Below are 27,077 nucleotides of genomic sequence, written 5' to 3' on the forward strand. Positions count from 1 at the left end.
ATGCCCTAGAAGACACTTCTAGCTAGCTTGGATTTGCAAAAAATGGGTCCTTTGTGACATGAATTGTAACTTCAGTTAAAATATGGAATTATTCTACTCTACTGGGGTACAAATACTGCTGTATTGGGGTTTTCAGCAAGATATATGGAAGAATAAATTGCATATAGGGCAAGAAAAATCCCCTCCAAAATGCTCTAAAGACTGTATACCCTCCAGCTGGAAGTTCTATGTCTGCCTTTTAATAGGCAGATCTTCCTCAGCTGCATGGGATTTTAATAATTATCAAGAATAAATGTCTTGATGGTATTACCTGTTAGTACATAGATTATTCATTAAAAAAAAAAAAAGACATTTTCTCTCTTCTTTCCTGTAAGTTGTGTGTCCCACATATAGGAAGTTACATATGTTGTATTTCTCTGTACTACCAGGGACTGGATTCAGCAAACCAACTAGATGCCTCTCAGTTCTCTTTTAAATGTCTCATTGATTTTAGGAAAGCAGGTTTGTGAATGATGAAATTATATTGCTTTAGTTTAGAGTTTGTCCTTGCCTTATTTTGTTGAAGTTGCACCCTTTTCTTGGAACGCACGCTGCTCTGTGGTACATGGTGCCTCTTATACTACATCGAAGAGTACTGCCTAAAAGGAGCTGAGCTGGGTGACTTAGTAGGTCTCTTCTGTTAATAATCTATACGTACCTGAGGTTCTTCTGGTATTTGATATGTTCCAAATGTAACATTAAGCATCACACAATAAAATCTTAATTAATTAATATGCAAGTATACCAACTAAATATGACTTTGCAGCTTTTCAGTGATTTTCAGTGATTCCTGCACACAGAAAAATGCACGTGCATTTAAGAAGAGAGATCTTCCTCTGTTGACTCATCCACTTAATTTTGCTCTCAGCTGTGTATATGCAGATAATGATTTCTTTGCTCTTGAAAACTTGAATTTGCTTATGGTTGTGGCTAAAGCAGGCATGTGACTGTGTCTACAGATGAAAATGTGGTTGTTCTGTTCTAAAACACAAGCCAAAAATTAAGTTCTTAAATTAAAATTTTCTAGTATCTGCTTCTAAATTCATTATTCTCCAAGTAAATTAATGGTTGCAATGTATATGAACAGGCCTGTCTATGAGAAAGTTGGATGTGACTTGCACCATTTTAAGTACTCCTTTCCTAGCAGTGCTGCTTGACAATTCTCTGCTTTCAACATTTATTCAAATGTTGCAGCTACTCCATAGGCAGTTTCTCTTATATATTAGATTCTCTTATATATTAGATTTGTTTTTCTTCAACTGGCATACAGCGAAGTCTGTGACGTTTACTGAATGTATGGCAGTAAAAGCAATTTCCTAAAATTTGACTGAGTACTTTTAAAATACATAGATTCTTTTTTCAAGTAATATTTGCATAATGGAGACTTGAGACTTTCTTGCTGCTTTCAGATTTTATTCTACCGACATAATAGGAATGCAAAGTAATTCTGATGTTACAAATATCGGAATGAGATCTCTCAAATTCAGAGTGAGTCTTTTGACTGGCCTGCATTCTGGGGAAAAGTTCCAAAAGACAAATGTAATAATAACAAAAGAACCTCTCAAAACCAACTAACCAAGAAGAGAACTGAGTGAATCCTCACATGCCTGGAGAACCGTGGGTAGGGAGGGGAGAGACCACTAAAGCAGAATCCAGAACTATTACTCTTGCTGGCCCTTAAGCTAACATTTCCCAAATCTTTGCTACTTCATGCCTTAATTTCATTACCTGTAAAACATCGACACCGACACTGACTCTCCTTTGCTTTGAACTTAATGAATGGAAAATGTTTCCTACTAGTACTTTTAATTTCTTACTAGGTATCTCCAATTCTGAATGAAACTTGAGGTGGAAAATCCAGGAGCTGCAGCTTTGGTATTTAAGGGAAGTTTGGTATTTAAGTTCTGTCCCTGGCTTCCTTTCAGCCTTGAACAAATCTTATTAGCCCCTTAGTCCTGAGGGACTCTGATTCCTGTCAGCTGCCAGTTGAACCAGTGACATCTTGGTTCCTAAACACATTTAAAGGGTCCGAATGTTCACCTCTGTACTCCTCATGTTTTGTAAATTTGGCCAAATTCTGTTTTGTGGCTGGTTCTCTCTGAGTAGAGAAATTTGTTGCTACTGCAGCCTCTTAGCTATGACCATGTCTTTTCTTCTTCCAGTAGCATCGCTTTTTCATCTAATTTAGGCTATAATCCTTGAGTTAAGAAATCAAAGAAATCCGCAGAACTATGTTAACATTACTTAATCTCTTCTTCATATGCACTTTTTACTTGTTCTTTATATTATGAACGATTCCTTTGCTTTGTGTTTGCACAGCACCTAACATAATTGTCTGTGGCTTGGCTTTCCACACAGAGCTAAAAGCTCATAGCAGTTTTTACTCTTTATGTATCTCATAATCCTGATATGAGGAAAAATACAGAAAAAAAGCTATCAAAAGCTTTGTACTATCATAATGGCGCTATCTAAACACCTTTGATGGAGAAGTTTTATTGCCAATCAAAATCAAGCCATTTAAATTGATATTTTCAGCAAATCACAACCAGTATGGGACTGTTGACAGAGTTCCCAACTCCGGTATGATGTTTGAAGAATTACTGTTACAAAGACCATGGAATTATAAATGGAATTGGGCTAACATTTTACTACTAAGTAATTTTCAAGTACGGATCAATACCTTGCATTAGCAGGTATTAGGTCGAAGGCAGCTTGAAGGAGCACACATTTATGCAGCAGTTTGCTTTTGTGGTTCAGAAGAGTCAAGTGGTACAGACAATATAATTGCAACTCTCCAGGCTTTTCATATAACCCATACAGTACATGCTTTTAGCGGAGCAGTGGGTGAATGCAGCGTGATCAAAAGCATTGACACTGTGCTATTAGGGGTTCTTCGAATATAAATACAGGGTCATCTCTCTGCCTAAGGTAAAACACTGGATTTTGAAGCAAAGGTCAAATCCATTAACCTATTGACAATCCATTCCAGAAACCCTTGACTCTTGAACAACAAGTCTGAAAGACAGAGATTCAGAAGTTGGACCCTGTCCAGTGGTGTCCTTACTGTCATGACATGCCTGTTGTAGAATTGTCATTCAACAGTGAAAGCATATGGTGTATCTTTTAAGAAATGAGAAGAAAGGAGTAACTGGATGGTTATTTAAAAATTAGGCCTTGCTGCTTTATTTCATAATAAGATTGATGTAATCACATCATGGTGTTATCAAGCACACTGAGGCCTGATTCTGCCTCTGCTTCCCTGATGGGGGGAGAGGACTGGAAGAAAACTGTAGCCATTTGGAATTAATTCCCTCAGCTGGCACATGGTATAGGAATGATATAACCACCACGTAGGAAGTGTAAAACTAGTAGAGCTTGATTTGTAAGCATCACAGTTCCCTCCTTGTAATGAAAATAGTGTGCACTAAATGACTAACAGAGGAAACCACTCACAGAAATGCTTATATTAAAAGTGTAGAGCCTCAGCAGGACCACAGTAATCAATTACCGTAAACTGAAGCCCTGGCAGCTTCTATGAATTGCTATTGATTTCAACTACTAGTCAGTGAATCTTTCTAGGAATCGACTAGAATGTAGGTGTGAGATGCAGACAAAATTAGGAGCTGGAACAAACCTCTGTGGAAAACAGGGGGAATGGCCAGGTTTGGGAAGATACATTCTGCTGAAGTTTATTTTTTTGGAAGTGCTTAAAAATTGCAAAAACCCAAGTCCCACGCATAAGTAAAAATGAAATATCACATCAGCATATATTGAAGTAAGAAAGATAAGAATTTTTGGGTTTTTATGAAGTTGTTATGGAAAATTCTGTCTGGCTTTCTAAAGAAAGCCTCTGTCCTCCATTGCAGTTGAATTAAGGATGGGTCAGTTAATTTTTTTCCTGTAGCCTTCATCCGACTATACCGATGATTTCCTTCTTGCAGTGAACCCTCAAATCTTATAGAAGTTCTTCCAAAATAACGATATAAGATTCAGTCCTCTATATACTGTAGCTGGTGAGTTGCAAGTTTGTTGTCTAAAAAATTCAGTTTCTTAGAGAATTCCTTGATGGTTTCAGGAAGACAAAGCAGCTATTTCTTTATGCATACTGTTCGCTTCAAAGGGAATTTAATCTGTTTTGAGGACACTGCTATGTTTCCATTATCATACAAGGAAATTCATTCTGGAACCTTTTTTGCTCAGCAGGAACCCTGTGTATTTTCCACATTCTCGTTATACATGTTTTGGCATGAGCGTAAAGCAGGCGTGCTCATTTATATTCTAGCTGATCAAGTGGTGAAGTCTGATTAATGTAAATTTTGGATCAAGGTGCGGGTTATCTTTGTAACCTGCACTAAAAGGAACTTTATGGAGTGACTTCTCCCAGAGGAGGATATTTCTGTTAGATCAGTGGCCCAGAGGCAGGGGAACAAATCTTCTTCCTCCTGTCATCCTCATTTTAATATCAGCTGCACAACAGCAGCACAAAATACTGGATTAGAACTAAACATACCGTATGACTGAATCGTGTGCTGGGATTGCATCCCTCATGCTGCGTATCATCGCAAGTCGTTAATCATGCCGTTCCTTATGCTCTTTCCTCCTTCCTCTTCCACTGTCCTACAGCCTCCTTTCTCCTCTCAGTCTGGTCCTGACCTGCCTGCTCACTCTCCTATGTTATACCACTGTTCTTGGATAATTTTGGGAAAGCAAAATAAACACTGCACTCTTAGCCAAAGTTAAAGGTTACATTGCCTTAGAGTATCTTAGTCGCCTTTCCCAAAATTAACTCCTGGTCTTACAACTTTACTAACCTGAGTGTAAGAACATCATCTCTCACCATTGTGGTCTCCAAGCATACTAGACCTTTCATTTCCATTTTGCTGTGGAGAGCATCTAGAAAATCTATTGTCCTCTCCATAGTTTTATCCCATTTCACTGAGCCAAGCAATGGAGGGGACACTTGGGATATAAGACGGCAAACAGCTGGGTTAGGAGGGACAGACCTGTTGTATTTTTTGTAAGCAAGAAGATATTTTCTGTTCCTTGTTTTAACGTTAATGAATTAAAAGACTGCCAATGCATTCCAGCCCGTTGCTGGCAAGGCGCCAGTGCAGCCTTCCCTGAGGGCAAGTATCTACCAGGGATCAAAATTTCTCGTTCTTGGCAAGCATGTGTGGGAGTCAAAGCAGTGTGAAGATCTTTTTCACTTTCCTAGGGGAAATTCCTACCCTGTTCAGGCATAGGAACTCCAGCTTTTTTAGGACAAGAGAATTACATCCTAGCGCACTGCCAGTGGTGAACTCTTTGGTCTTTCTGTCATAGATAGCTTTGGTCCTGGTTGTTTTGTCCACACTCTGAAAATGAACCACATTACTTGTGGTACAACAGGAGTCAGATATTTCTGATTTCTGACTGATATTTCAGATGTGATCGAACTGGGGGAGAGAGACCATGCCCCACTCAAGACATTCCTCCAGAAGATACGATTGCAAGGGAAGCCATTAGCATAGGAGGCAACTCTTCAGATTTGTGCCTTTAGAACACTTTTCCCTTTAGCAATGAAACTTTTATTTAATAAGTTTCTGCCAGATTCCCTCTTCTTTGAGGTCTTCAAGTTCACCAAAGGGCCTGTTTCTGAAGCACACTGTCTAGTCCAATTTTTTTATGTTTTCTTGCCGTGAGACATTGTGCTTAAAAGGAAGGAAAAGACACAAAGGGAAGATGGAAAAATAGAAATGCGAAATGTCCCATGGGAGACGCTTGCCCTTACCATGTCACGCTAGTTTAAATACAGTTCCCACATATCACATGTCAAGCTGTACTTGATTGTTTTCAAATAGATGGCAAAAATCATGAGAGGAGGAAAAATGTTCTTTTGTGTGGCATGTTCTTCTTTTGATACATTGGGTTCTGTAGCTGTCAAAGCAAAGGCTGTTTTTCCATCTATTATTACAAATGCATTTTGGGTAAATCTCTTCTGCAACTCTATTCCCTTGATTGTTTACTTCAATACAAGTGTTATTGTTTTATTTTTTCTAAATCTAACGAAATGATGAATTTTCAGTGGTGCATTTCCTCTATGATCCTCAGTAGGCAATGACAGTAGTTCTCAGTGGAGATTTAGATCACACCTGGAAATGCAGTCTGTTTCAAATATTTCTTGCTTTTCTGGCAGGAGAATGGAATATTTAATTTCATTATTCAGCACAGGGTTATTCATTTCATGCAATGAAGCGAAATTCATCAATATTGTCTTCAGCATCCAGAAAAATGATACTTACCATGACTGTTTCACATACTCTATTTATATTTTATATCTTTCTCATCACTTAGCAATTATTCATCTCTCTGCTGAGAGGTGAAATTCTTGTACTGACTTACTGTAATTTCTCTGAACTCTGGAAAGCAATTCAATCTCTGAAAGCAATTGCTTTTACTTAAAGATATTTCTTGAGACAGATTCACCACATACAAATAACTCAATAAAGGTTATTTTTTCCTGTTGATTTTCAAGAATATTTAGTGATGCTTTATAAAAGGGGTAAATCAATCTTGGTACATCTTAACATTCATTGCACCCATATTTATCATGATGGATTCTGGGAGATGGATGCAAATGTGATAGTACAAGTAAGTGGGAATGCCGTTGAAATGCAACATTAATTCATTCCCAGTTGTTATTAAATGTCACAAGATATTCATAGTTTTGCTGATATTTTCCTTTTTAAACCACTTGGTGTATAAAAACCAACATCAGTGTGATGTATTTGTCGATGAAAAGTCATCAAGATAATTATCTCTGAATCTTTTGTATTATGTTTAATTTCAATGCAGTGTCCCAGATCTGCATTTCTGGGAGAGATCAAAGTATAGAGTGTAAAGGTGGTGATAGACTGTACCCCATTCCCACAGAAATCAATTAAAGGTCTTCCGTTTGGGAAGTGGGCACAGTGGGAACAGAAACAGGCTTAGTATCATGATATGTAATTTCTCTTGCCATCAGTAAAACAGATTTTCTCATTTATCTTATCCTCTGAGATGTTTAAATTTTGAACGTCAGCTGTTTCAAATTTTATGTTTGGGGAATCCAGGCACTGAGATGATTTGTGTTTAGGGCACTGAACTGGGACTCAGTAGATCTGGGTTTGTTCTGTCATGCATTTCCCAGGTGATCTTATGCAAATCCTTTATTGCCTCTCGCACAGCCTCCTCACTAAAATAAGGTAACGTTACTGTTCTTGTTCGAAGGATTTGTTAACATTTGGATGGCTTATCTACAGCGGATTGCTGAGGGCCATATGAAAATGTGCAATCTTATTTAAATGTACTGCTTTACATATATATCCTTCTTTCACTTTATGCTTCTACACCTACTGCTTTCTTACAGCCCCCTCATGGGACACTTTCTGTCATTCTTTTCTTTATGAGCAATCTTCCACAGGCTGGCCTTCTCCAAATTACAGGCTAACTGGGTCCTGGTTTTTAAGCTCACCAAGGCAGGTAATATGTATGAGTGGATATATATGTGTTGGGAGAGGCACTTCATGTGGATAATCTTTGGTGATCCAACTGACAGGTTTGTGCTTGTGAAACTAGATCTTTGATGTATTTTTGTTCCAGATATGTCCACTTCAGTGATTCAGATGTACAGTTCTCAGTCACAGAAATTCATATTGATTTCAGTAGTGAGCATCGTTTACATAAAACCACAAGAATGCCATTTCAGGTCCTTCTTTTGCAAGAATTTGCATACTAAAACCAATACTGTGCACAATATTTTCAGAAAGGATATTATATTAGTATATAGTCTCACAAAACTATTTGCATAAATGCTTCTGTGTTTGCCGCATTTGCCTTGGCAAAAAGCTACATTTATTGTTTGAGGCTTTTAACTTGAGCTACATGTATTTTTTAGTTCAAGTTGCATAATCATAAAAGCCATTGAGCCTTTACTGGAGTGTGCAGGTCTGAGCAGTATGTAGTTCCCTATCAATCAGTATTATCTGGGATAGAGCAGTGATTTCAATAGCAACTGCAGGAGATACAGCTACCTGCTCTCTTACTAGTTTTAATGAAGGTGAGAATTCCAAATCCCCTGGAATACTGTTTCTTTGATGTCTTTGCACAGCATGGACAAATGTTGACCTACTAATGGCATCTGCTGTAAAACCATTGTTGATTACTGGCTCTTTGAGATTGGTGTAGATGGGGCAGGTATGGAAATATAAAAACACCCTACTGCCAAACAAATGAGTGTACCTTTATCAAAAAGCATTAAATATAGGGACATTTAGATAATCATGCTTCCTTCAAAAAGGCAGCAGGAGTCATGGTTTACCTGCACACAACTGCATTTTCCTTAATGAAACTTCCATTCAGACATTGTAGATATAAAGCCAGCCAATATGGAGGACCTGACGGAAGTGATTACAGCCTCTGAGTTCCATCCCCATCACTGCAATCTCTTTGTCTACAGCAGCAGCAAAGGATCCCTGAGACTCTGCGACATGAGGGCATCGGCTCTCTGTGACAAACATTCCAAGCGTAAGTCCTTGCTTCATTGAGCCTCAGATGTCATTACAGTCTTATTATTCATGGACAGCATGTAGATGTGTGCATACCCCAGTGTATTAGTTTCTCAGTTGCAGGCCCAGTTGAAAAGAAAATAGCAAAAGCAAGACAATTTTCTCTTCTATACAGCTATTACCTATGAACTTCATAAAAGTCATGTCTGTGACTGGTCACCCTTGTGGTTCTTATTGTGGGAATCAGTGAAGAACCCACAACTCTCTAGCAAAAGAGAGATGATTCCTAACAAAGGAAATATTTGGAGGTTAAGGGGGAGTATTTAAGTGGATGGGAATACTGTTTTGAATATACAAATACTGTTCTGAATACTGCAGCAAGTAAATTTTGTCATTCAAACTGCTTTCAAAATTTTGAATCCATTTTTCCAGATTAAAAAATGTCAGGGTTCTTCCTAAAAATTTTTCCTAGCATTCCCTACATTTCAATAATCTGTACAGATACAGAGGACATAACGCAATAAGTAATATTGGGGGAAAAAAAAAGAAAAAAGAAAGTTACTGCGTTAGTATAGAATATGTTATCTGTCCTAAAGTGACTTCATGTAGCCTGTGAGACCTTGAGACAGAACCAGCAATTCATGACAGTCCATATCTGAAACCTACAATAGAACTAGGAAGTAAAATGTTAAAGTGTGGGGCTGTCTGTGTTCTCAAAGTAAATGATGAAGGAATGTGCATGTTCATAATGTCTTGCTGTCAGCTCTTTATAGAATTATAGAATCATAGAATGGTTGGGGTTGGAAGGGACCTTAAAGATCATCAAGTTCTGACCCCCCTGCCATGGGCAGGGACACCTCCCACTACACCAGGTGAGTCTAGATAAGACAGTGATCCCACCAGATAGATCCCACTAGATAAGATCCCACCAGTGATCTGGGCATTTTGTCTAGTGCAAACAACCTGTTTATTCTTGATCTTCTGAGACTGAAAACCACCAGACAAAGGCATTGTGTCTTGTGGCGGGTTCCTACAAGGAGCTGAGAACCTAATGAATGAACTGTGGTGGCTCTGGTTTAGCCACCTTTAGGACTGGAGCTTCCAGGACATTTGCATCTCACAGAATTGAGTCTTCAGTTTCTTTTGCAAAGTTGAAACATTGGGAAGGAAATTCAGGAGAAATTCTCTTAGTGCCAGGATCAAATAAGAGGTTTTATGTCAATCAGCTCCTACTTGAACCTTTTTGAGGTAGGCAGATCTTATTAGTAGGGGTGAAACAAAAGTGGTGCACAAGCTGTTTTTTTAACTGAAGGAAATGTAGTAAAGAGCCTATGACTTTTTGCTGCAAGGAGAAGTGCACATGCTCAGAACCTCTTAGGATGTGGTCTTCAGTTATAGAAAATAACCTTTCAGGACAATTTCCTAAGCAGAGAAGTGTCTTACCTTTGTTAGTTGTATCCCCTTATACTTGTAGGGGGAATACAATACCATGAAGTGAAATGCAAACGTGACATAATCTGGCACATTGTTGTGACTTATCCTGTCCTGCTTAATTGTTTTGTTCCATAATACTTTCATTTCTTCCTGCTAATAAGGCCTCTGTGCCCCTGTAACTCAGTGCCAAATGCCAATCGTAACTTATTAAAACAACAATAGAGTAACCCTGGATGAAAGAATGCATTATATGCCAGAAGAGAGCGCAAGGTCTAATGGTCATTGATTAAACCCCATTTTCCAGATCTATGAGTTAGAAAATAGCCATTTAATGTAGCATTGCTGCAATGAACTCAAGTCAAGCTCATTGAGAAGCTGCATGTGTCTCCACACGTGTGTACAATACCAAATTGATACAGCAATGATAGAACTTACAAAGTGTTAAAAGGAATAGGCCGACTTAGTGCTGATTGGAGTGGTTTGAATATAGCTTTCGGAGGTAAGCAAAACTAATTATATAAAGCCCGTAGCAACCTAAAAGGATATATCGTAAAAAAAGTCAGTCTGGGAAATCAAATATTTTCATGATTGTCCCTCCAGTACCTTTCACTGTGCATCTGATTCCTCTTTACAGTTGCTTTACATGCAGTGTGTACGCGTGATCAGTGCCCTGCTCTCCCAGCTCGCCTCGCCTCGCCACCTTTCCCCATAACTGACTCCACTTCTCAACCAAACCCTCATCTTCTGCCGTGCAATCCTACTTTCTTAATTCAGTCTAATATCACTATGGGCTGTATTTCGGATGCTGTTCTGAAATTGTAAAGGATGTACGTATTTTTAGGGATAAAAGGTCCAATGTAAAACTTAAAAAAAACTGCCTGGATACTAAGCATGTGTTGTGAACTTTTGGGTTCACTCCTTTTTCAGACCCTTTGTTATCCAGATCTCTAAAGCTGGGCTAACGTCAGTTGCAGCTTTTGGAGGAAGGGCCTTTCCATTTGTACAAGACTAGAGAGTGCCATGAATAATTACTGTGCCATGCTGTATAAATAAATTACCCACTAATATCTGTAGTATAAGTCACTGACAGAGGATGTTAATAAATTATGTTATTTATATTATATATTATTTCTGGTTTGCTAAACTCTAGCAAAATCTCTCTGTTTGGCATTAGTGACAGCAACACTACAAGGTTTCCCTTATAAATCTTTCATGGCTCTGACATGGAAGAGACAAGAGACTTCTTCCATATCTACTCATCCTTGGTGCCTATGCTGAGATTTATTAGCAAGCTGCCAATTTGTGGGATGAGTTGTAATGGGGACCTCTGTCCCTTAGAAAAATGATCTCAGACCACCGAATCTATCCATAAGGCATTGAAAGAATATCAGGTCAGTAGCTGAGTTTTAAATGGTCATTGAGATACTGATAAGGTGTGATAAAATATGTTGTTTTCTAATAGACTACCTGAAACTGCTTTTTATAACACCTCTTTAATAGATCATGCAATGCTGGGCAAGCAATCGGAAGCAAAACATATGTGGCCGTTACAAATGTATATCCAGGAAAGCCCAATCTGTAACCATAGGGAACATACATACATAATACTGTTCTGTGTTCTTATCAGATTTTGCAAGTAGTGGGAGATAATTCCTTCAAAATATTCTGGAGAGGAGGTAAAAAGAGATGAATGTCCCTGCTCATTTAAAATATTAGAAGGATGGGAATAAGGAAGGAGGTGTTCTTGCAGTCCACAGGGATTATAGGTAAAGATTTAAAACAGGTAGGAAAGTCAGATTTAAGCAGCAAGAAATAGGGAATTAATTTAAATAATATGGAATCTTTCATCTAAAGAGCATAAGGTTGTCTTTGAGGTTTTATTCAGGCAACACGCATGGCAATGCAGCACAGAAAGAAGGCAGTATATGGGAAATCTGTGACAGCAGCACAACAAGGGAAGCTAACAGCTACAGAAGTACAGTTGTTAGACCAGTTAGCTGGGAACATCCAAGAAATAAAAGAGCTACCCTTCACCCCAAATTCCATAAATTCTCATGCAAGGGATTCAGGTGACAGGGAAGACAAATGTAAGGATAATGTTGCAGCAAGAGCATCCTGACTAGAAAATGCTTATAGCAGGATAATATGCAACCAATCAATTAACAAATAATTGCTAATTTGGTTTTTATCTTTTCTTGCTAATATTATGTTCAGAGCTCCTTATAATGTCATTCTTGCAAACAGCTTGTTGGCTAGATAGGTACATATGGCTGTTTCAACAAATCATCTAATAAAGCGGTCAGCTAAAGAAAACTGAGCTTAAGCATGTGAAGTTGGAAAAAAATTGAAGAGCTTTTTCAGTAGTTCATCAGAATTATTAAATTCAATATTAAGTGGTAAAAAGAAACTGTATAGTTACGCAACATGGAAATTTAAGTCACCCAAGAGTATAACTCCTATTGATATTCCCTGTAATAGCCTTAATATTTTAAAATCATTGCATACTTCAGAAGTTGCAATCTATTTAAATGCCATAAGTTGCTTTTAGGGTTTTTTTAGTGTTCATTTCTTAATTTATATTTGTAGAGTAAAACCCTATTTATAATTACCCATTACCCATGTGCCAAATTTACAGCAAAATACTTCAAGGAGGAGCTGCAGTTTCAATTTTATTGCTTCGTGTTCTGTGGTGCCCTTTAAAATGCAAACCTTGAGGTTGCATAATGCAGTTAGCCTCAGTCGCCGTTAGTTCATGCTTTCCATCCTCCATACGGTCTTCAGGAGCTTCTGACATCTGGGTCTATAACAGGATCCATTGAGAACCCCCCCATCCCTTTGACCGAAGAAGCGTTTGTAGATGACAGGCAATCCTAAGAGCCATCATCTCTGCACTCTCCCTCAAAGGGGCAAAGCATCTCAGCTGGTGCCTTCCCAGTTCCCTGGGATGGATAATCAGTGTCTCGGAAGTCTAAAATGGTCTTTGGAGCAATGCAGAGTGAATTTTGGGGTTTGGTTTCTGACCCAGAGATGCCACCCAAAGATGGTGGTGGTGTCTTTTTTCCTTAAGAGTCCTTTTTCATGTTTTTATTTGAAAACCAGGTGTGAAAGAAATGCCGGCCCTTCCCCAAGGATAAATGCCACTGTCCTGTTATTCTGGCATGTAACTCAATTTGGGTATCTACTGGGGTTTTTTCAGATTACTTTTGATTTTAGCCTTAAGAATTCAGAACTGTGGAAGCAGCCAAAACAGAAATCAAGGATAATTTACTTGAATGTGTTGAATTTTTAAAATTAAGTTAATTATATTTACCAGTTGTTTAAAGGAGGTTGGAATTTCAGAGAGAAGACAGCTTTCAGACCTCTGACTGAATATGGATTATCTTTCATTTGCAACAGAGAACAACCAGATGCACAAAAAAGCCTGTGACAGAATATCCCTGCTGGATTTGCTAATTAATATTGACCTTTCCAAATGAATGAGGCTTATGGTATGACTGTAAAAGGGACAACTTGTTTTTCTTTTTTCTGAGCTTTACATTTAAAATACGCTTTTTATTTCTGCATCTGGTCTCATGTCAGGTTATCGTCTCAGAGGGAGACAGCTGGCATTTTCCCTTTGTGCATTGAGAGGCCACTGTCAAAGTAATGTCCACTTTAGGCAAAATCTGCAAGGTTTCATGTGACAGGAGTGAAACTTATCTGAGCTTCCGTAATGATTTGACCCTGTGCTTTAATGAAGGCTTGTTCTCCTTATCCCAATTCTGAATTTATTTTACGAGCAGGCACTACAAAGGTATATATATTCATTGCCGATTTTGTATCCCCAATGAAGAAATGTGTCTGTATCCTGATAATTTTGTAATTATGACTGTCACTAAAGATCTGTTACTACAATTTCATACATGCTAAACTAGATCCTGGAAGGGATCCTTCCTTGTGCAGGAATTCCATTGAAATTTGGTAGAAGATTGCCTTTAGCATGGGCTCCAAAGCTTCCATTCTGCTCAGTTTGGATGGATGTATAATAAAGACATTTAAAACGAGGCTAATGAAAATTTGCAAGCGTTTCTACAGAAATGCAATTATGTCTATATAGTATTTCCTCCAGTTGTGCAAGATGTGTTAGAATTAAATCAGAGGAAGGAAAAGACTGATTTAGGTACCTCTAGCTATCAAATAGTAAGAGGAAAAAGAAAAGCCTGAAGCAATGGTAAATGATTTATGATTGAAGAGGTGTTTCATTAACCCCTCTCCCCCAGCCACACACAGATAAAGCAAATAATTGCTGTAAGATTGCTTTAATTATTCAGGCTATTAAAATTCCTGTCTTGTTTGCCTAATTTTTTTAATAGCAACAACTACTGCTTTTCAGTGTTTCATGAAACCAACATTATTCTTTCAAGATCTTGTTTCACTGGGGGAAAAAAAAAACCACTTATCACTAACCTTACATATCAAGATTGGGAAGACTAATGCATGAATTTGGCTGTAGAGGACTAGTAGTTTTGTGTCCCATTAACTCAGTGGGATTGCTCACAACGCGTGGCATTAAATACACACATAAGTCTTTGTGAGACCGAGGTTTAAAGAGGCTTGATCTTCCAGGTTAACATTGTGTTTTTTCACTTCCTTGCTTTCTTTAGCACCATTTCTCTTTATTAACAAACTCACTGGCAAAGTTACATTAATATAAGCAACTCTGTAGTGAATCTCCCACCCACTGTTCTTTAGCTATTGATCCGGCTTTGCCTTTGAGCACTAATGCGCCATCCCTTGTGGTTTGCGACAAGCTGCAGCCACTCACTGCAGATGGTAAAACAGATTCTTAAATATTGATTTGAGGCTCCACTTTTAAAAGCTGTACTCTCTGGGGTTATTGATGAGAAGCCTGGTTTTAATATTGGGTCATTGGATAAAGGAATGCTTTTACAGTAGGTAGAATTTCAGTCTTGTGGTGGAGGTACCTTTGGAAACTTGCTTTTACTCAAAGAAGGAAAATAACATATAAGTGACCAGGGCATGAAGAAGTGCCCTCTGAATTATATAAAAACAGAGAATTGAAATATGAAAAGATGCTACTTTTTCAGTTTAAACCAGGAGCTAGAGGGTATGGTAATACGAAATGTTAAATAATTGTGGTTAGTTGTTTATACTTAATGTCTTATAAGCGTATTTTAGATTGCTTATGAAGGTGGACTCAAAAATTCCCACATGTGTATAACCATATTAATCAGTGTAGAATGTGAAGGCAAGATTGACACATTAGCAAAACATCCTTATCTTGAAAGAGAATTTCTGAAGGAGATGAATGTATGAGTGGATTTGCTTAATACAAAACAATAAAACATTCAGAGATAGTGAAAAGATAGAGTCAATAATAATGGTAAATCAAACTATCGTAAAAGGCATAAAGAGACCGTGGATTTCAAAGGGAGCTTTGCAATTGGTCTTGATTCAGTTAGAATGAACTCAGGAACTCCTTAGTATGAAATCCTAAAGTAAAAATTAAACTATGCATAATAATGACTATACCTGGGCAGACCAGAGGTCCTTCTAGCCCAGTATTCTGGCTCTGATACTGAGCAGTAGCAAGATCAGCAGAAAACGTAAGAATAGGTCAAGTGTATAGTCTTTAGCCTCTGCAATTTGCAGTTGGAAACTTGAGGTTCAGGGACCTTGGTGATTTTGAATTTACTGTATTTAACAATACTCAAAAGGATGTATGGGGGTTTTTTCCTTTGAATTTGTGCAGTTACTTTTGAATGTGTGTATAAAGTTTGCCATTCACAATATCTTTCAGTAAAGTCTTTTGTAGCTTAATTAGGCATAGTATGAAGAACCATCTGCTCTGTACTTACCCTTTCCTGGTTTGACTAGGTGACCCCTACTTGTTGATTGGAAGAGACAGTGTACAAAGTGAACTGTCGTTCCCTATTCATCCTTTCCATGCCACTCTTAATTACAAACCCCTCAGTCTTTCCTGGGCTGAGGACTCCCAGTCTATTTAGTAATTCCCTACATGGAAGTAATTTGATACTTCTCCTCATTGTTACTGCCCATTTTTGTGTCTTCTTGAGACCCTTACCACACTAGACGTAAGACCAGAACTACACGTAGCTCAAGATGTGAGCACATCTTGAATTCAATGGCAGAAAAAAAAGAATTCTTTCTGTGTTGAAGGATAGTAACAAGTATCATGGACTTAAGAAAAATGAATGATTAATATTTTTATATAAGTTCAGTGAAATTTAGCTTAGTTTTTTTATACTAAACTTTTTGAAATATATGTGGTGGAGCAAATCACAGCTCTCCTAATTTGCCATCTGAACATATTAGAGTGTAGTTAAATCATTTGTAAGATTTTTAACTTAGGATCATGTTTTGGGAGAAACATTTAATTAGTATAGCCATATATTCCAGAAAAAAAAAAAACCAACAGTGTTCAAAAGTGTTTATTTATCAGCTAATAAGAGAACATATTGTTTTTTCTTTTTGCAAGTTGCTGTGGCTAGTCTGTCAAGATGGATGAAATTCCATACTTATCAAAGTGCCATTTCCCAGTACATTTTAATCAGGTATTGCAGCCATTTTCATTTGGGATCTGAAATGAAAGAGAAACTTAATTTAGATGATAAATTGTTTGGCCTGGGACTGCATCTGTTTTTTCCATGTTTTTGAAACTTAGAGCCCATTGAGAGATTACCTGATCCACCACCAATATTTCCAGGTCCAGTTGAAATACACCTTTTGTGTGTGTATCCCAGAGATTATTTGTCATAAGTCTTTAATTCAGCCTAACTGCAGGCTGTTTGCATGCTTGGATAATAAAAAAGAAAGTTATTCTCCCTCTGTTGTTCAAGCATCCTTGCTGGCTCTGGCCTCTGTGGTCCTCTCCCTCCTCATTAGCACCACTGCCTCTTTTTCCAGCATTGCCAAAACTGCCTTCATCCATTTGCGGCTGTGACCCTTGAACAGGAACTGAACAGTTTTCTACATCCATTAGCTGTCTTTGGAGGGAGAGAGGGAGTTGTTTCATGGTGCAGGATTTCCAAGGACTTAAATCTAAGTAACAGCACTTAAATTCTGTAAAAACAGAAGTTTTCAGAACAGGATGCAAACTATTACCAGTATCCATTAGAAAAAAGCTTTAATAGTTATTATCTGTTCATAAGTAGAAAGAAAGTTCAGAAGCAGCTGTGTTTTTCTGCTATAGGGAATGACTTTTTAAGGCTGCTTATAATTTTATCCTATGAATGATGGAATTTCTTACCAAATCTGTGGAGCTGGTAAGCTTTCATCTTCAAGTTTTCACTGGTTTTGTTTTTATTCAACACCCCCCCACCCCCCACACCGATAATCACATGTTTTGCAATATATGTAAGCATGATTCATCTTTGCTTTTCTTTTAAAATACATTTGGCTTTGTAATAGCAAAAAGTTGGTTTTATCTGTAGTTCTGCTTTTGGTTGGCAGTAACAGAAATTTTTAAGGTTCGTATCTTTATGCCTTAAGGAGTACACAGTGTTATCATCAAGGGTCTTCTGCCTTGCTAGTTCTCTTTTTCTCTTGGTTTAGTTTACTGATATTTCACAGGAAACCCTTGCAGTTATCATCAAGCGCTCAGATCACGATAACAAAATTTTGCCAAAGCTCTATGTTTCTCTTTTTTGAAAGCAAAGAAAGATTTGTTTAACTGAATAAAGCTGACATTTCTTTTATCCCATCAATCCATTATACACTTATAAATTCAGGTCAAAAATAAAAAGTACCTCCGGATAAACTTTCATTATATTAGATAGCTTTTCTAACCCCTGCCCCATATTATCTCAGATACTGTTATTTCTTTCCCTTTAAATAGATTATTCTTCTTTGTGTTTTTAAAAACATTATTCATATTTGTATTTTGGAACCACCTGCCTTGCAGCGGTGCTGTGAGTGCTCGTGTTTTTATCTCATCCAGGCAAAAAAGCGAAGGTAAGAAGAAAAGGAGAAATGGAAGGAATGTTGAAAATTCAGATGAGGTATTACTCAAGGTCCTGTAGTATAAAGTAGAGAGTCATGCATACTCCTTGTTGCGATGACTTTGGGAGGAATGCAGAATTTTGTTTGCTATATTGGATTCTGACACTGCACCCACCATATGAGCCATTTTTAGCGTTATTATTAAAGTTCACATATGCCAGAAATTACACGCTGCAATGATTAAAGCTTTGCCCAGCAAACAATATACTAATTTTGAGTGGTGCTGGAGACTGGAGAATACCAGCGAGTCCATCAAAAATATGTGTCTTTGGAAATGAGACAAAGAGAAAAACCTTTTATGAGAATGTGGATTTTTATGTTTTCTGAGGCTGAGGTATTTTTGGCTATTTTTGGGATAATGGTTGGTTGACTCCTAAAATATATTTTAGTTGCAGTGTACTCACTGCTTTTCAGTGGAGTGTGCACGGCAGTGCTGTTTTATTTAGCACTTTGTTCCTAGCTGTTTGATATCCCTCTTCCAAATTACGTGTTTGGGAAACCAGAATATCGCAGAGCAGCAAAAGGCAGCTGGCAAAGCTGAAGAGGAAGGCAATATCGGTCACTACCACGTCTCTCTCCAGAGCGTTACAGTGGGACTTCAAAGCAGGCACTCACACTCCATGGCCCTTGTAGTTTGTATGGCGTATGTTGAGCGGAGGGAGACATTCCAGGCTACCCGTAATCAGACCTGTTTGGCAATTAATGTAAAACCAAGAAACAAGATGTGTAAGAAAGGTTACATTCACGTGCATAGTTCTGTCTAATTTTTGTCAGCCATTAGTTCTTATTTATAATTGAACTTGAAGATGTTTAGTTTGTTGGGCTTTTTTTCTTTATTGGATGTGTCTTGTCCAAAATGTATAGCTTTCAAGTTTGTGGGATTGGGCCCATATTAAAATAAATGGGAAGTTGCAGCGGCAGCACCTCCGACACCCAGAGTGGAACTCACTGGCTTGAGGAGAGCCACAGGGGTGTTTGTGGGAAGTACCCAAGCCCCACGCTCTTCTTAGCTGCTGCCCGAGGCATCTGCTTTCTTTTGGCCAGTGGCTGGAAGGGAAGCTTAGTGAGATGACTGTCCCACTCACTCTAGCTTCTTACATCTGCATAGATGTGTGAGAAATGCACACCTTAAAGGTGCCTTTTCAATCCACCGATTCTCAGGAGAATCTCCATGTCTACACTAGATCAGAGAAATTCAAGGAACACTAATTTTATTTTGGAGAGATGAGAGTTTGTTTTTCAGCAGATGGCAGTTCCTTCTGAGAAAGCAGCAGCATATTTTTATGCTGCAGATTTTCTTCAGGATTCAGGAAAACAGTGCTCTGGCAAGTATCCTTCACCCAACCCATCCTTCTCTCCAAGGTCTGGACTGACTTCTGCGAAAAGCTACCCAGGTTTTTAACTTATGAGCAGGAAGCCGTGCAGAAAGGGACTGGGCATTTTTATTTCCCTAAGCCAACGTTCCAGCTTACCCATGTATCTGCCAGTGGAGTAAGGGGCAGGAATGGTGTCTTCCTTAGAGGCTCCTCTCCAACACTGGCTGCACTCAGAGATATGCTCAGCTTCCCTCTGTAATCCCATGGTATTTCTCCATTCCACAGTTCTTTCATCAAGGTCATATTGTCTGAGCAGCGTTTTGTGAAAGCTCAGCCCACCACACCGTTTGTGATTGCTATGTGCATTAGTTTGCAGCTAGACAGGTAGCTTTGTGTCTTTCATATAATTAGCACTGTGAAGGTTATCCACAACAATATTAATGAAAGCTGAATACGCTTTTTCATGGCAAAAGTTAGTTATTAAGAAGTTAATCAAGAAATTAATTGAGGAGTATAATAGACTTTGTAACTGAATGTCAGTAAAGTTCTGATTCCAAGTCCTGGTCTAACAAGATTTATTAAGATATAGAAAAGTAAGCTAGATTTGAAGTCTCATCTTTTGGGTGCTGATTGCCCCCTGGCATAAGAACAGCCTCCAAAAGATAAGTCTAAACCAGACTGAACAGAAAATGCGTTTCCAGTTCAGGCTGGCAAACCTGATTTTGCAAACAGTGGGCTGGCACCACGTTTTCTCCTAATCACCTTGAAGAGGCCAGGGTTGAATTTGAATTGCTTGCCTGAACTGAAGTCCAGGTCACAGGGCTGTCACTGCTCTCCTGTCTCCAATTACTCAACTTGTATTAGCCAAACTGGAAGAAGGCTGCTTTTTTGCAGTGTATGCATAACCTGATGTTGATGCTAAACCAGAAATAGCTAAGACCCGAGGAGAGTATATCTCACCTTCATCTCCTGAGGCCAGTGCCTTGTTCTGGTTGCTCAGGCATGTGCTGCTCTAGTTGCTAAGCTTTCTCTCTAACACGGGGAGCTGCTGCCTGATTTCCTGTAACAATCTTCCTGGCTTGGTTATGCTGACTGTAGGAACTATCTGCAAAGAACTGCTGCTACTAAAATTTCAACCACTATCTTTCTTTCTGTAGTGATACGAGGCTTTCATGCCTGCATTAGTTTCTGCAGTTAATTAATCTAAGTCTTTCTAATACTTACTGTGGTAAGGATAGAAAAGCAATAAACACTGCAGATAAGGGATGAAATGGTTTAATCTCATTAATTAACAAAACACAGAGTATCCAGGTACAAATACTATTGCTCTTCTAATCATTGGGAGTTGGACAAGACACATAGAACCCAGAAAATATATAAATGAAGGTATAGATCAGTTAGTGTGTGGGGTTTTTTTCTTTCCTGGTTTTAATAGAAACTCCACATCGTAATTAGGAGGATGAAATTCCTGCCAGCCAAGTACATAGTTTGGACAGATTAAAGGGAAGAGGTATTAGAAATGATAATTGCTTTGTGCTCGTCAAACTTCTATTGAAAATCTGACAGGATAATTACAAAATACCTGCTTTGCAGAATGTCTAGGCAAATTTTTAGAGAGCTATTTAAAGTTGTTCGTTTACAGTCTGTCTGAAAAGAAAAAGTTTTTTTCCCCCTTTTTGAAGTAGTTCATTACCATTTAGATGTGTGGTACATGTTCAAATATAGAGCTTATTCTCATGTGCACGCCTGGCTGCATTCCACTGCCCACCCCCAAAGAAAATTGCCAATAATCTTTTGCATTACCCCACACACTTCGCCCACATGCTCACCCTTAACTTTTAGCAGAACATTATTTCACCTGATGGAAACTGTAACCTTGTTGCTTTCAACAGTCTGAATCATAGCCATAGATAAATTAATTGAGAGAGGAATGTTCCAGTGGACTACACAGAAAACTCTGTTTTGACTGACAGTAAAAAGTTGTTCTACTTCCAGCACATTTTCATGTCTCATCATATGGCTTTTCTTCACCTGCTTTTGAAACTTGAAAATGACACTTACCAAATTGCCAGTTTTCAAAGAATTTTCTCGACATGAGTGCCAAAACCCTACTGATTTTGCTGAGAACAGAAAGACCCCGAAATCCTGACTTTCTACTAAAGTTCAGCATATGAGGTCGTTTGGATGAGAGGGCCACGGAGACCTGCAGAAAGGCAACAGAGATGCTCTAGGCACCTGGTAGGCAGGACAGCAGTCAGTGCAGGCTTTTTGGGGAAGGGTGAAGAGACCTTGGTGATTAGTGGACTTGTAACAGATGAAGTAGAGCCCACTAATACCAGCTGTTTCAAGTTCCTAGAATTCAGCACGAGCTATCCAGTATCATTGTTATGTACAGTTGAATGGGGATGACCAATCTCCTTGCTACAAGAGCTGGATTTCCCTGTAGGAGGTGCTGTAAGCTGTATTTAATCTTCCCCTGCCTCGTTGGATTGTACAACGCACAGAGCAGCTCACCAGCACGTACGGTGGGTTTAGTGCTTTCCAGAACTGTCAGCAATTGGACTTGAACTAAGTAGTTCATATATCCACATGGTAAATCACTGTCTGTTTTCTGCTCACCTCTCAGGAAGAGGTAATTGCAATTTGTAATTGCTTTTCAAAACTCTCATGTTTAGTCTCAGATACCTTCAGACGTGACCAGTGAGTAGCCTGCAGAGTAACCAGCTGGTTCTGGCAACCAGGGCAGGGTTTGAGTAACCACTCTTCCCGGGGATGCCAAGACCATTGTGAGACCACATGTACACCTTTCATGTGACAGGGACACCTGAATTTTGGTTATGTGTCAGGAAACAGGATGTGGGGACCCCAGAAATGATGACCGTAGGAGAACTGCCTTGCTATAGGTTGCTGTAGTCAACTGACTAGTGTATTTACATAATTTCCCAAAGTGATGCTTTGGGCCCATAGCTATGTGGTTAATTATTGTAATATTTAAAGCTTACAGTTTGTACTTTTCTATAAAGATAAAATAATAAGTGCTGGGCATATACTTAATGCTCTGTCACGTTCATTGGTACATTGAACTACATTGTTTTACAAGAAATGCACAGTACAGATTGTACAAGAACATTTTTTACACAGAATCACAGAATCTTCTAGGTTGGAAGGGACCTTCAAGATCATCTTGTCCAACCATCAACCTAACAGTGCTGAGTACAGGGGGACGATCACCTCCCGAGTCCCGAAAAGCACCCAGGGGGCTCAAACCGCGACGAGGCCATCCCCATCGCCCTCTCCCACATCCCCTCCTCGCTTTTCCCCCCTTCAAAAGGGCCACAAACCCCCTGGGACCCCTTAAAACCACCCAGCAGCACCGCCGATACCAGCTGCCCTATTTTAATAGAATTATAATTTCTCTCTTGCCTCTTTTTTTTTTTTTTTTTAACAGTTTACGAAGAACCAGAAGACCCCAGTAACAGATCATTTTTTTCAGAAATTATCTCTTCAGTGTCAGATGTCAAATTCAGTCACAGCGGTAGATACATGCTAACAAGAGATTACCTCACTGTCAAGGTTTGGGATCTGAACATGGAAACAAAGCCTGTAGAAACGTACCAGGTAGGTATCTCCTGTGTCTTGAAATGCAGCAATATAAAAGCATCTCACTATTCAAAAACCGAATGTTTTCCTAAACTTCTCATTGCTTGGTCTGAGAAGCAGCTAGCTAAGAGAGCTGCTAATTAAGGTGGTTAAAATCCTCACAGTGGTGTGCTTGTAGTTGGAAAACAGCAATTTCAGCATAGGTAAGGAAGCATAAGACCTGGGTAACACTCACTGTGGATTGGGGTCTTGAAAAAAATGATGCTTCTAACAAGGGAGTTCATCTCTTCACTTTGGCATCTGTTTTCAAATGATGTATTCCACTATTAACATTTAAAAGAAAATGAGAAAAGGATTTTGTGAATTGCTTAGTATTCTGCTCCCGCTGGGACTGCTGAGAGTTTACACCTTTGCAATTTCAAAACTCTTTTTAAAAACTTCATCTATGTGTTTCTCCCTTGTGCCTAGTTCTAGAAGCAATCAGTGTTAAACCCCAACATCAGCACTGACACAGCAGTTTGCGAATGCCAGACAGACACATCTGGTTGCCTGAATGCATTGCGATATTATCCAGACAAAATGCCAGTGGCTCCAGCCAGCACCGAGTTTGTGCTCTGACATCTGTTCTGTTTGGCAGTAGAGGGCTGAGCTTACATTTTTTGACTCTGCCTTGAAGAAGGAAAATACATCTGTGACACAGAAACCGTTTGTTATGAAAATGCAATGAGAAAAAGCTGTTAAGCTACCTAGAGGAGAGTATGGAAAGTAAGAAAGTAGGAAAACTGTCATTCATCTGGCTCGTACTGCTGACGTAGTGACAGTCCTGTGACACTGCTGGAACAATCCCTTGTTTTCTATGTATATAATGGTAGGTGGGGTACAGGAGTCCATAGTAACTATCATTAAGATTGGTTTTAAAACAACATGTAATGAGAGTTTGGTAGCGTGACTTGACAAAACAACTAGAATTTGACTTCAGTAACATTGGAGGTGTTTATTAGCTGGTGTTTAGCAGACAAAGTGGGCCCCAGTGTTTTCCAATGCACTCGTTGCATTTCGGTGGATAATCTTCAGTGTGTCTCCTGTTAGCATCAGAAAGTCTGAGCCTGTGTACCTTTAAAACTACAAAATTGGTTTTTACTCTGAAAATGGCAGTACTTGTAATGCTAAATATGGTACAAATGTTGATATGCTGTGAAAATGAAGTGGGAGGGTAAGGGCGAGACTGTTTTATGTAACAGAAACATATCTCAGATTTTAGGAACTTAGGTAATATATTATTTTATACTTATGCTAATGGAGTAGGCAACCTTGTCTCTAGAGAGAAATAGCTGGTCAAGCCAACCTGTTTGTCTTGACTTTGACATCTGCTTTTATTTCCTCATGTAGGTAGCTGTGAAACAAACTGGCTACCTTTAAATCAGTCTGACACCCCACAGTGGGGCCAGTTAAAAAGTTGTATTTCTCCATGCTAAGATGTGGAAAATGAGTATAATGTCAATTTTTCAGTACTGATTATTGCAGTCAGATGCTTATTAAGCATATATTATTTATAGCTAAAGGAATGCTATTGCACGGAGCAGCCTTCGCTGAAACACTTTATCTGCTGACAGTGATTCAACATGATTTTCTCCTGTTTATGCTTCACATAAAAGAAAAGAGGGCAGAGTATGGTGCACTGGACGGCACTAACAGAGCAACACGGTGGAATGGCCAGTGCTTGGAAGTTGCAAAGCAGCCCTGCCTAACAGGATACTCTTTTGATGCTGCCTGGGTGAATTAGCCCAGCAGATCCATACCAGCAGCAACTAGAGGTGAACATGTTCATAGTTGATAAGAGCTTGATCCACTTTCGGCAGGGTCTGTTGCACAGGGATTTGGACTAATGTGTCACTTAATAGTCACAATCAGGAATTGCACTGATCAGTCCTAATGAGATAGCTCCCAGCATAGTCATGTTGCTGTGTTAGTCTGGGGCACAGAATGACTAGATGGTTCCATGAAGGTCTGACCTAAAATAGTGCAATGAAGAAAAGGAGAATGCCTATGGTAATTAGTTGGGACTTGATTTGATTGGCATTCAAGTGCTATTTGTATGTGGTAAGAACAATATGTCACAGACAAGGCAAATCTGATTTTACCCTCAACTGGTGTTGGTAGATGAACGTGCAAATAAGGTAAAAATTGTTTCTTCCAGTTAGTTTTTCATACTCATTCTGAGCATCTGAATGTGGTCAAATGTGGTAGAGGGTCCAGAGCAAGCTGGTTGTTCAGTGCAGTAGTGCAAGTTTGCAGGCAGAGTCAGTCAAGAAAAAGGAGATGAGACCTTGAAGAGATCACTAAGAAATCTGACAGAGGAAGTTCAAAATGCTTTTTGACAGAGCTGATAGAAAGGCACAGCTCCAAGCTGTGGAGTTGGACACACTTCACGAAGGGTGTATGCATGACAGTGGTCATGACAGATGGCTGCTGGAAGTGGTAACAAGAGGAAGACCTAGAAATGACAGTCAATGAGGCAAACGCGATCTACTTTGCCTTACCCTATCTTTCTATTTCTTCCAAGTGTTGGGAGCTCACGGAGATGATAGAGGAAAGAACTCCAGTTCTCTAACAAATTACACTACTACCTTAAAAAGGTTTTAAGTAAAGGGAAAATAAAATGATTTAATTACAGAGGGTGCAATAAACTGCATCAGTACTAAAAGTGTTCTGACTTATTACTCACAATGAGGGTAAACACATTTAATTGTGAAATGTGTTATCTGCATCTACCATTCACCTATTATTTGCTGTATAAGCCATTATCTGTGGATATACAGTTCAGTGTTCACTCATCTGTTAATGAAAATTGATCCATGACTAAAATTTATAATCCTTAATAACCTTATATTACAAATATTCTTAGGACACTGTACAATTTGGCTATTGAAAACGGGTTAGTTTAAAGAAAATATAAGTGAAAGGTCATTGTTCCTGGTCTAGCCTTGATAGAAGTTATCTTACAAGAACAAATGTTTGCACCCTCAGACCAGAGGAGGATGCTGAGCATCCATGAGCAGGAACAGTCTCCCTGGACTTGCAAGAGCCAGTACCTCTATGCCAGAGCTAAATTACGCCCCTCAGCTACTGGATTGGTACATGTGCTCTGAGAGGCCATCTACACATCTTTCTACAACAGCTACACGGAAACATCAGGAGTGAAAGTGCACTAGAAAATTCGCCTAGGCAGGGATTTCCTAGATCATTATTTCCTTGTGGAATGAAACCAATCATCCAGAAGGAAAACTAATCAAACTCAGCATTTTGCAGGAGATCTGTCTCTTTTTAATAACCCTTGTTCAGCAACGATATGTGGCCCAGAGGAGAGGTCTTCTGCTGGTTAGTCCCAACGTTCACGTATGTAAGTGAGAATTTACAATGCTGTTTTTAAGTATCAGACAAATAGGAGATATCCTTGGGCTAAATTACTATTCTAATTTGCAGCCTGTGCAACTGCAACCTTGTACTGTATTTGGCTTCTGAAATACCTCACCCAAATACATGTAATCCCATATACTGCAGGTTCTTTTAATAGAGCCAAGTTCTTTCTGCCACAAGTGAAAGTCCACTTATCTTGGAATATGACATTTTTGTTACTATTTAAATTAGATTTCTTGCACATTAATTAGCACATCTAGGGTATCAGCTGGTGAAACGTCTTTGGGAATTAGGCTAGCACTGAGAAAATCAGCCAAGCAGGAAGCAAATATGTTGAAGAGGGGTGGTCTGCAGCCTGCTGAGGGAGGTATGCTTCATGCCTTCCTGCAGCAGTAATTCTTGTAGCACGTGGTTAGTTGGGCTGTGGAAAAATACAGAAAGCTTCTGTAGAGTTTAAACACAGTATCTTCTGCAAAGCTACCAGTCTGTGCAGCATATTTGGAAAGTGAACGTGGGAGATAAAGTTGGGGGGGGGCTGGTTGTGGATTTTTATATTTTGTTTTATTTTGAGAATAACAACAGTCACTTTCTTTGAAACAGGTCCATGATTACCTTAGGAGCAAGTTGTGTTCCCTCTATGAAAATGACTGCATCTTTGACAAGTTTGAATGTGCATGGAATGGATCAGACAGGTAATCCAGTCCTTGTATCCATCACTCTCTCC

The 27,077-nt window shown here is 38.9% G+C and overlaps 1 protein-coding gene across 3 annotated transcripts in view; it reads left to right on the top strand.

Moving 5' to 3' along the window:
* The window catches only part of PPP2R2C (protein phosphatase 2 regulatory subunit Bgamma), a 193,354-nt gene that overhangs the window by 155,455 nt on the left and 10,822 nt on the right, over positions 1-27,077 (top strand). For all 3 annotated transcript variants that reach the window (XM_074147135.1, XM_074147137.1, XM_074147136.1), the window contains 3 exons: positions 8,419-8,583; positions 22,785-22,954; positions 26,954-27,045. In XM_074147135.1, coding sequence (XP_074003236.1) covers positions 8,419-8,583; positions 22,785-22,954; positions 26,954-27,045 — 427 coding nt within the window. The remainder of the gene's footprint in view (positions 1-8,418; positions 8,584-22,784; positions 22,955-26,953; positions 27,046-27,077) is intronic.

This window comes from Numenius arquata, chromosome 5 (assembly GCF_964106895.1).
Source record: "Numenius arquata chromosome 5, bNumArq3.hap1.1, whole genome shotgun sequence".
NCBI classification, from domain to species: domain Eukaryota; kingdom Metazoa; phylum Chordata; class Aves; order Charadriiformes; family Scolopacidae; genus Numenius; species Numenius arquata.